We start from the raw sequence: 10,998 nt of genomic DNA on the forward strand, positions 1-10,998 counted from the left end.
TTTATTAAGCAAATAACGGTTCAGTATTGCAATTAAGAGCTATGTAAGCATTAATATTTTACATTGGCCACTTAAAATCTTTTATGATTTAGCTCTCTCATGATTATAACTACAAAACTAACCCTATGAAAAAGTATAAGATAATAATCAGTCACCTTGACTGATGAAGTTAATAGGTATGCGCAGGCAAACGCTCAAGCGCGTCACACACGATCCGCCTACTCTTGCATAATTGACACCCTCTCATTAGCATGTTGCGCAGAGGAAAAAAAATGTGGAACTACATTCAGAAATAAATGAGTGATCAAAGGAAAATAGTTAGGATGAGTTTAGCATTTCCGTAAACATTTTCCATTTGCCCACCAATTTATTTTATTTATTTGCCTACTTTCATCACATGTATAATTATTTATTTATGTATTTAAACAAGAATACGTGTATTTATGCACACATTTATTTATTTCTTTGTGTATTTATTTATTTATTGTTTTTGCAGGTTTCGTCCTCCATATATATATAGTATTTATAGAGTTTTAGCTTTTAGTTTTAATTACTTTTTCTTATTTGTAAGTCGCTTTGGATAAAAGCATCAGCTAAATGACTAAAAGTAAAAAGTAAGTAAGCAAGTAAAGTAGAATGCCTGTTCTTTTTGAATTTTAATAATTTCCATTAATTCTGTTTATCAGTAGGCCATCAACATGCAAAAATAAACACAGCACGGGAAAAGTGTTTACATTAAAGTATATAGCCTGTGCTATATTCGACAGACTCTTAATTTTCACAATATGGTATAAGCGTAGTGGTCTTTTTTATTTCAATGTAAAAGAAAAAGATTTCTCTCGTTCCAACCGCACCACGTGGCGCGCCGTGTTTGAGCGTTCTACGCATCCGTCCAGCATATATGCGCATGCGTGCGAGCGCGCACTGTGTGTGTGCTAAAGTGGAGAGGAATCTCGAGAAAACACTACGATTGGAAGGAATGTTAAACCAATTGGAAGTTACTTAAGTATTTTATAATTTAGAATTACATAGCTTCATATATTCGCTAAAATGTCAAGAAAGAACACCATAGGACCAGGTAAGATTGCTCAGCTTTTTCGTGACGTCTACCAAAACTTCGCCAGCTCGCCAAACACATGTAGCTCTAATAACAATAGAGAAGACGTGTCGTTTAACAATATCTGCGTGGAAATTGTGAAAGGACGCAGAAGTTGTGAAATAATTCGCCATTTCTTGTTATATTCACGCCGTCTTATGAATCTAGTATATTTTGGTGTTTTTTTATTACAAAATGTAATAGTATACGAAAGATGAGTCATGCTTTGATGACATATGCAGGATTAAACCACGCAATTCACTATTTGTGTGTCTGTATCAATGTAAGGCCTGCCCTGCTCAAACATTTAAAATATTTTTTCACAATGACTCTTTTAGAGTACTTCCGGCTGCGTGATAATGAGCGCCTCGTGCGGACTCACGTAAGTCATTACGTTTCTGTGAATGAATTTATCAGACATGTATCAGCATTGTTTTAGTTAATCTGGTGTGTGTAGGTTTTAGTCTTTAATTTCCATCTTCTTTGTTGTCTTTTTTTTAGGAGACAATGGTCGATTTTATAAAAGAAAGACCTGCAAACCGCAATATCTTAGATGCCTTAAGTTTTGGTTATGGGTTTGGTAAGACGTCTTTATTTCAGTTGCACACGCCTCAGTAGTCATCCACGGGCACTTAAATAAAACCTGTTAAACCTTAGAGCAGGTTTGGAATTATTTGTAGTTGGAATAATTTAAAACTACTCCTAATATAGTGCTTATTCTAGTGCTTTAAAGTTTTATGTGAGCTTAAACTCTGTTTGATTCAGCAACACATTGAAATATTCAAGTCTAACAGGTTGCACGATTTCTGAACTTCTTTTCTTTGGATAGTGGAGTTCCTATGCTATTAATAAAGTTCTTATAAATCAATTTCCATAATTGTAAAGGATTAGTTAAATCAAAAATGAACATTTGTTTCTTCAGAATAGATTGACAAATTTAGAGTTATTGCTTGCTCTCAATTGGATCCTCTGCAGTGAATGAGTGACGTCAGATGAGAGCTCAAAAAGCTTATAACAACATCACAAGTGACAAACACGACTCCAGTCCATCAATTAATGTCTTGTGAAGTGAAAAGCTGTGTGTTTGTAATCAACAAATCCATCATTAAAACATTTTTAACTTTGTTTCTGGCTAAAATAAGAGTCCTCTATCCATAATATTGCTTTCTCCTGTGAAAAAGTCATCTCGTCTGAATTTGGAGAGAAATAAGCACAGATCAAGCACTGTTTACAAGCAAAAACAGTTTTAGAGAAATATGTTGGTGGATTTTGATGTGAGCATATATTATATTTTTAGAAATACAGTTTGGCACCCGATATAAGAAAACTGAGATTGACACATGAACTAAGAAAACTAAGTAAATTGTTGTTAATCATTGGACATGTACCAGGCTCTCTATTGTATGAGGATATAGTCTACATAAATTATTTTAGTATTTTATATATATATATATATATATATGTATATATAAGTATATATAAGTGGTGTGTGTGTGTGACCATAAAGAACACATTTAAAGATAAACTAACTGTAAGTGCGCTACCATTAAAAAGAAATCAACAGGATAGGGAAATATTTGTTTCGACAGTTTGGGGATGAGCCAAAAAAGAAAAGGAGGAGATCACTTGTGATTGAGTTCATTGGTTATGAACTGTATAAGAGAAGAGCTACATTTGAGATTATTAGAGGCTCTGCAGGCATCTCAGCTTTGTTGTCTTGACCAATAAAGTCTGATTTTTGGCATACGGAACTCCTTAACTTAAGATTTTTGAAAGAAAGAAGATATTCTACAACAAGGATGGACTTATTTTTTTAATGGAGGAAGCCTTATTATGGATTATAGACTCAATGTATTTGTTTCTTACAAACATGTAGCTTTTCTGTTCACAAGATGTTAATTGATGGGCTAGAGTTGTGTGGATTTCTTGTGGATTATTGTGATGTTTTTATCAGCTGTCATTCTGACGGCACCCATTCACTGCAAAGGGTCCACTGGTGAGCAAATGATGTAATGCTAAATTACTTCAAATCAAAGACACAAACTCATCTACATTTTGGATGGACTGAGGGTTAGTAGATTTTCAGCAAATATTTTCTATTTCTAGGTGAAGGTAAAAGAATAATAACTGGATCACAATATAATATTTGCAGTTAAGTTTTTGTGATATTTATGCAAATTGTTTTTGTATTAAAGTTCCAGAATTGGACCGCTTTGCAGCTCAGTTTACTGGGTATGAAGGTTCATCTGATGAGGATTATTATGATTATGATGATGATGATGATGATGACGACGACAAGTATGCCATCCGTACAAACAATAGATACTGTGGCTTTTCTCACAACTTCCTTGAAAGAGGTCTGCCAAAACCATCCAAACACATATCAGCTGAGGTTTGTGTCAAACACCTGTGATTCAATCATTATTTTGTTCTAAGATTTTTTTTTACAATTATTATGTAACTTTATTTTAGGAAGCAGAAAGAAATGCAAAAGAGCTAGTGGATGAAGAAGAAAAGCTTAAGAAAAAGGCAGAGAAGAAAAAACAGAAAAAGATGGTGAGGGCATACATGAAAGTCTTTTTATCTGAAAAACAAGTATGACAATTTTGTTGAGCTGTATTTTTCTGAACTATAATAGAGACAGAAGGAGAGACGTCGGCTGGAAAAATTAGAGAACGAGAATGCAGATAAAGAAAAAAATAAACCGGTGAGGAAAAAATTGTATTGTTTGTAACCACTATGTTAGATGGTTTAAGTATTAGTCAAAATTATGCTGTGTTGACATGCATCAAACCTCTATCGTTTTGTGCTTGTCTCACTGAAATGACACAGACTTTAGTTGATCTTGGTGGAGTCTTAATGGTTTTTTTTCTTTCTTTGGTTTAAGGTACAAGTTGACCCTGGACCAGAAAAGACTAAACATGCAGATAAAGATGAAAATGAAAATAAAGTTAAAAACAAAAGTTGTTCATCTGTGCCTCCTGGTCCTCAACGCCCCTCAGCACCTGTGCAGAGCAGTGATAGCAGTAATGAAGATGACGAAGACGATAAAGAGGAAGACTCAACTATGGATCCAGAGGTGAGCTTGTGTCTTCAAAGCTTCTGCAATATGACCCTTAATGTCCATTGTCATTCACAAAATTGCTTTCTAGATAAAGAGCTGTTCTCTGAGTGGGAGATGCTGATTTTCATGACTTTATTATGTGTGTCTTAGGAGCTTGACATGAATAGCTGCTTTGTGTCAAACGCAGCCGCTATCGCCAAACGCAAACTGGAACAAAACCCCAAAAATGACAAGAAACATGCTCAAGCAAACTCAAGAAAACAGCGTGGGTCTGAGGAGAAAGACACAACTCTGCCACAAAAACAGGTTGGTAGAGGGACTCATTACTTTCTTGATATGAGACACTGGGTGTGCAGAAATCAGCTGTCGTACTGCCTAGCGGTTCAGTGTTGTCATGTTTAATGATCTAGAGCAAATTCAAATTAGCTTTGGAGACAACCAGGTGAATATATAATAACTACAGTGCTTGCGTCCTAGTGGAAATAAAATTATTTTTCAATTGAAACAGAACAATTTATAAATCTTTAATCCATTTCAGTATTTCTAATGTTATGCTCAACCGCCAAATTGTTTACACAGGATCATGAGGCAACGAAGGTTTTTTTTGTTGTTAATAGATTTATAGGTTATAAAAATACGGATGTAGGCATGATGCATTGTTCTTGGCATGCTTTCTTATAAGACTGACCTTTAACAATTACTGAAATAAGTTATTAATGGAACAAGTTAATAGCCATTATTATATTAAAGTGGGTAGTTGAAGGTAGTTAATAATCAGTCTAAATATGCATGCAATATAATTAGATTAAAATAAATAAATCAGAATTGATTGATAGGCAATGAAAATTGCGGAGGGTGAACCAGAGAAATCAGAAATGCATCTGGTGTGCTATATTGTTGTTGTTGTTTAAGTAGCTCTGAGATGCTCTGATAGCAGAAGCAGTGTTTTTACTGCCGCTATAGTATTTAAAAAAAAATATTATTCATGTACAATATTTAGCAAAACTAGGACATAAGGTTATGTAAGTTCACTATTCTCAGTGATTATACATGTATCAGTCTCTCTAATTGCATGTTGAAAACATGATTCTTTTGAAGAAAAAAAAACAGCTTGCAGAATGCCACCACCATTAGATAAAAGTTAGCAGATTAATAACATATCTATTGCAAGAGTACTGGGAAAATTCCAAAAAAAGAAGGAAGAGGAGGAAAACGCCTACAATGAGATTGTTTTAAACTGTATAAAAGTTAGATGGTCAAATGTTCTGCAGGCATCTCTGCTTTGTTGTAGGCAGTCTTATCTCTATTTAAAAAAAATCAGGGAGTCAGGAAGTTCCAGATGCCAAAATCGGACTTTATTGGTCAAGACAACAAAGTATGCTACAGTTAAAAACAAGCCAGAAGATTATTGAAAAAAGTTGTGGTGGGAGTATTAAGGAAATTCCAAAAAGAAACGGGAGGAAAGCACCTGCAGTGCTATCACTGGTTAAGAACTGTATGAAAGTGAGTTTCAAGTGTGATTGTAGGATATTCTACAGGCATTTTGGGTTTGCTGTATGGATAAACTGAATTTTGGCACCAGCTTCTTGCCTTGAGAGATGTTTTGGAAAAGAGTGAAGACTTACTACAACACCCCTTTCTTTCTTCTCAAAGTTATTTTTTTAACACTGTGCGTGTGTGCGCACAGCAAGCAGCCAGGCTGCAGTAGTACAGATTTTCACAAGCTGATTATGAAATTAAAGTTGAATAGAATTATTATTTGTTCTTTTTTTGATGAATTTACAACTTCTGACATGTATATTAAAACAATTGTCAACAATGCAGAAAATAAAAAGTGAAGTGAGTGACGTGACATGTGGCCAAGTATGGTGACCCATACTCGGAATTAGTGCTCTGCATTTATCCCATCCAAAGTGCACACACACAGCAGTGAACACACACCCGGAGCAGTGGGCAGCCATTTATGCTGCGGCGCCCGGGGAGCAGTTGGGGGTTCGGTGCCTTGCTCAAGGGCACCTCAGTCGTGGTATTGAAGGTGGGAGAGAGCGCTGTACATTCACTCCCCCCACCTACAATCCCTGCCGGTACGAGACTCGAACCCGCAACCTTTGGGGTACGAGTCCGACTCTCTAACCATTAGGCCACGACTTCCCCAAAATCGTACTTTGTCGTACTTCCCGTACAAATTCCTGTACTCATGGAACTTTGCCTTGCGAGTTAGCCTTTTTATTGAAGTTATATCAGCAGTCATGTGCTGGGCGGCCAAATGGAGGCATGTGTCAGTAAACAGGATATTCACACATTCAGTTTGGATTGGAAACTTTCTATTCATCAAACAGTGAATTGTTTCCACAAAAATAAGATGTGCAATAGTTTTCCACATTGATAGTAATATGAAATGTTTCTTTGGCATTTAGCATTTATTTCTGAAGGATCATGTGACACTGAAGACTGAAGTAATGGTTGCTGAAAATTCAGCTTTGCCATCACTTGAATAAATTACTTTTTAAATAGTCAAATAGAAAACTTTATTTTAAACTGTATTAATGTTTCACAATAGTATTGTTTTACAGTGTTTTTGATCAAATAAATGCAGCTTGGTGAGCATAAGAGACTTATTTCAAAAACCTTTGAACAGCAGTGTAATATATTCTTATAGAAGTATCTTTATATAACCATGAGCCATTTTGTGGAATCAACAAGTTCTTGCCATACTCTTTATTTCCATAACATTTAAATTCTTTCATTCCTGTAGATTGATAACAAGGAGGAGCAGAAGTTAGAGGAGATGGTCAATGCAAATGACTTTATTACAAGAAGCGTGGAGCTGGCAGGTTCGTGAGTGGAGTTTTTCTTAAAAAATGTAGTCATGAAATGTCTTCCTAATTCCATCTTCTCTTCTATAGTTATAGGTAACGAGTATGCCGCCTCAGGACACCTGGAAATGGCTGTGAAATATTTTACAGATGCTATAAAACATAACCCGAAAGAGTATAAGTAAGAGTCCATGTTGACAGTTTTAATCACAACATAACTTCTGAATAAACTAGTTAGAGCAAGGCTTTGTATATGTTGCACATTAATGTGTTTGTCTGTGGTACAGGTTATTTGGGAATCGTTCTTACTGCTATGAAAAGATGCTGCAGTATGAGAAAGCTTTAAATGATGCTGATATTGCTCTTTCTATGAACCCCAAATGGATTAAAGGGCTTTACAGAAAAGGCAAAGCGCTTGTTGGGCTGAAGGTATTACTACAGTCTTTTGCCAGTGTCATCCATCATTTAGAGTACAGACTCATCCACAAATGCACCGCTGCTATTTTATTCTCACGCAATCCTGTTTTCCATTCTGTCAGAGATACTATGAAGCCAGACTTACATATAATGAAGTGTTAAAACTGGACAGCACGTGCAAGGACGCAGCTGAGGAGATGATGAGGGTGCAGCTCATGCAGCTTATGGTGAGAGGTGGAGAGTACCGAATGGTTGTATTAGTGCTGATGCTGCTTGAATATTGCCAGCAGCTGCATACTGGGTTTATGTTGTCCATTTGTTGTAAATTACCAGAATGGTAATGTTGAAATATGCTTGTTTGATCAACAGGAAATGGGATTCACTAAAGAGCAGAGTTCAAACGCCCTTATTCTTCATGGAACTGTAGAAAAAGCCTTAGAAAGTCTCTCTGGGCTGTCAGGTATGATAATACATGAACATATCAAGGGCAGAAATTAACATTTTGGGGCCATTTTGATTAAGATATTTGCCCCCTGGAAGTGAATTCCTGGGGTGTTTTTAACTTTGTAAGGCCATTGTAAAAATTGCCCTTATTCAGTGTTTTTATTTTTATTACATTTTTTTTTAAAGTCACTTTTTTTTTATTTTATGTATGTATTTAATATGCAAGCTTAAAATCAGAATTGTGATACATAAACTGATGTATCATTTTTATACTGATCTAAACGTCTCTGATTGACCATCACATTAATGCACTCAACAGATTTGTGTGACTGGTTTTAATGCTGCGTAAAAAGAAATCTTTGATCAGTGTGAGCAGATATAAATGTGATTCCACAATCAACACTTTTTATCCATTTTCACTTTAATTGTGACAGTCATAAACGTTTTGATTTAAATGTGCAGGGGCATGTTTTGCCCCCATATCTTGATTGTTCCTTCCTAGTCTCTAGTTGTTGTTGTTGTTGTTGTTTTCCAGTGAGGTTGCATTTAGCTAACTCTCATTCTGTGCAGGTCTAAACCCTGTCCTAGTGCCCAGAGAACGCGAGTTAATGTCTGTAGACCAAAACGCACAACCTCCAGCTAAATTCCCCCTCAGACCTCTTCCTCAGAATCAGCCTCGACCCAGTATGCCAATCGCTGCTCCAGTTCATCTTCATCATCCTCCGTAAGACACACACATACAGGCATTTGTGATACAACCTTCACCTCAAAATCGCCTGAATCTGGATGCCTTTCATCCCTAAGCAGAGAGCTATTTCCCGTCTGGGTCGGAGATCTGGTGCCTTCTATAACAGGGCCAAAGCTTTATGACTTATTCAGATCGTAAGTGACCTTATTTGTTTTGCAGACATCTTTTAGCCAGTAAAATGCTTTATTCAGCATTGATGTGATGGAGCACATTTTAAGTTATATTAATTTATCTTTATCAAACAGTGTTGGGCATGTCCATGGTGTAAGAGTGTTACAAATGAGACGCTGTGCATTTGTTAACTACACCACGAAGGAGGACTGTGAGAAAGCCATAAAGGATTTCCATGTGAGTATGTTTGCTCTGTTGCTTTGTTCAGTGGAATGTAGGATATATGCGGATGTCTATATAGCTGCTTATAATATGTCTAACCCTTCTCAAGTGATATCAGTGGTTGGGGTTTTGACCCATGTTTCTGGTTAAATGAAGATCTCCGATGAGGGGAAAAACAACAGTCTGTATGCTTGTTTTTGTGATTTGCAGGGTTATGCCATTGATGGGACAACTCTAGTGGTGCGTTATCCAGATAGGATTCACACACGTCTTGGAGTGTCCAGAGATGCATCTACAGAGTTCTCAGGGAAGAATGGGTGAGTGAACACACGGTTTCTGCATTCTGTTGTTTATATGTTGCACATGAGCACATATCACTGTGTTTAGGTTAGAAATACAACATTTGATTTGAGCTATATGATCAGAATGAACTAATTTAACTTAATAGAATAGTTCACCCAAAAATGAAAATTTTCTGAAAACGTACTCGCCCTCAGGCCATCCAAGATGTAGATGTGTTTGTTTCTTCATGGGAGCAGATTTGAAGAAATGTAGCATTACATCAGTTTTCTCACCAGTGGATCCTCTTCAGTAAATGGGTGCCATCAGAATGATAGTCCAAATAGCTGATAAAAACATCACAATAATCCACAAGTAATCCAAATCACTCCAGTGGAAATGCTCTATATACTGCTAATGTACTCACGTTCACATAAAGTAGAGTCTTTAGTAGAAACTAGAGACTTTACACCACTGTGGATTGTGATGCTTTTAATCAGCTGTTTGGACTCTCATTCTGACGGCACCCATTCACTCCATTGGTGACATAATGCTAAATTTCTTCAAATCTGTTCAGACAAACTCATCTACATCTTGGACGAGCTGAGGATGAGTAAATTTTCAGCAAATTAAAATTTTGGGTGAACTATTACTTAAGTGAAATAGATGTGGAGTAATATTATAAATTTTTTATTGTGTAGCTTAATAGTTTGTTTTAATGGTAATTGATCATTTTTTGTCCTTGCTTTTTTTCTTTAGCAAACAGCCCGATGAATGTTATTTTTGGAGGACAAATGGCTGCATTAAGAATGATCGCTGCAGTTACAAGCATATACCAGAAAACAAGGGCATTGACCGAAATAAAGCCAAATCACTCCCCTGATTCCCAGCACACAGACAGGGATTTTACTATCTCAATCACTGTAATTAGTTGGATACAGTAAAAATTGCACATGCATAAAACAGCAGCTTGGGGCTTTGGTGTTTGTTTGGTCATTCTTCTGAATTTTTTTTACATTTCTGTTTAAAAATAGTCTTAAACTCAGTCTGTACACAAGTTGAAGAGAGTTTTGATTTTGGACAACAGGTATGATGGCTGCATTTTAATAAACTTTTTTTTTTGTCCCACAGAATAATACATTTCTTTTTACTAAGTCAGTTATTGTTCTTAAAGTTTTTCAAGACAGTTACTTGAAGGTTTATATTTAAGGGTGTCAAAAAGTTTATTTCATGAATGGTCACTGCAGATGTTTTTTTTTGTTGTTGTTTTTTTTAAGCTATTGGAAAAAATATTTGCCTTCTGGCACTATCTGAGGGATTTTAAACCACAAGTATTGTTACATTGAGAAGTTTTATTTGGAATTATCTGCAGGTTTTAACCTGCTTCTGCAAAAGCTGAAATGTCACAAGTTAAAAAGAATTTAATCTGTCAATACTCCTGATGTCCTGTGCCACTTCTGATGTAGAGATGATCTGCAGTAGACCATATCATACCATTTTGATACGTAAAAAAGTCAATTTCTGTTGTAATTGATATACCTGTAAAGCAATGCAAAAAGACTCTCTATTACAATAAAAGGTGCCCTGAAAAATGGGGAAAATCTTTTGAGTTTTTTTAAAATTATTATTTTATGTTTATTTAACATGTTACCTAATATTCTTGTTTTTCATTCCAGTGCAATCACAAACAATTCAAATTAGTGGTCGACCGATATTGGTTTTTTGACAGCCGATGCCGATACCATGGCAAGCACGATGGCCGATATAAAGCCGATATTATTTTATTTATTTTATTTAATAT

At 35.8% G+C, this 10,998-nt stretch overlaps 1 protein-coding gene across 2 annotated transcripts; it reads left to right on the forward strand.

The window, feature by feature from the left end:
* Positions 1-875: 875 nt before the first annotated feature.
* LOC107708477 (tetratricopeptide repeat protein 31-like) lies at positions 876-10,789 on the forward strand. Of its 2 annotated transcripts, XM_016512729.1 has the most exons (18): positions 876-1,078; positions 1,435-1,478; positions 1,598-1,676; positions 3,292-3,488; positions 3,569-3,652; positions 3,735-3,803; positions 3,984-4,175; positions 4,311-4,466; positions 6,916-6,994; positions 7,067-7,157; positions 7,264-7,405; positions 7,516-7,620; positions 7,763-7,853; positions 8,408-8,561; positions 8,645-8,719; positions 8,831-8,933; positions 9,129-9,235; positions 9,957-10,789. In XM_016512729.1, exons 1-18 carry the CDS (start codon positions 1,051-1,053, stop codon positions 10,078-10,080), a joined length of 1,920 nt encoding a protein of 639 aa, XP_016368215.1. In that variant the 5' UTR covers positions 876-1,050; the 3' UTR covers positions 10,081-10,789. The 2 variants fall into 2 exon arrangements, with proteins under 2 accessions (XP_016368215.1, XP_016368216.1); XM_016512730.1 differs by lacking the exons at positions 1,435-1,478; positions 1,598-1,676.
* Positions 10,790-10,998: the final 209 nt, after the last annotated feature.

Source organism: Sinocyclocheilus rhinocerous, unplaced genomic scaffold (assembly GCF_001515625.1).
Source record: "Sinocyclocheilus rhinocerous isolate Xijiao unplaced genomic scaffold, SAMN03320098_v1.1 scaffold295, whole genome shotgun sequence".
In the NCBI taxonomy this organism is placed as follows: domain Eukaryota; kingdom Metazoa; phylum Chordata; class Actinopteri; order Cypriniformes; family Cyprinidae; genus Sinocyclocheilus; species Sinocyclocheilus rhinocerous.

Bases quoted from the DNA above. Each gene is read 5' to 3' on its own strand.
- LOC107708477 (XM_016512729.1), top strand. From the start codon at position 1,051: ATGTCAAGAAAGAACACCATAGGACCAG. The intron at 1,677-3,291 runs GTAAGACGTCTT...TTTGTATTAAAG, and splicing joins AAGTTTTGGTTATGGGTTTG to TTCCAGAATTGGACCGCTTT. The intron at 4,176-4,310 runs GTGAGCTTGTGT...TGTGTGTCTTAG, and splicing joins ACTCAACTATGGATCCAGAG to GAGCTTGACATGAATAGCTG.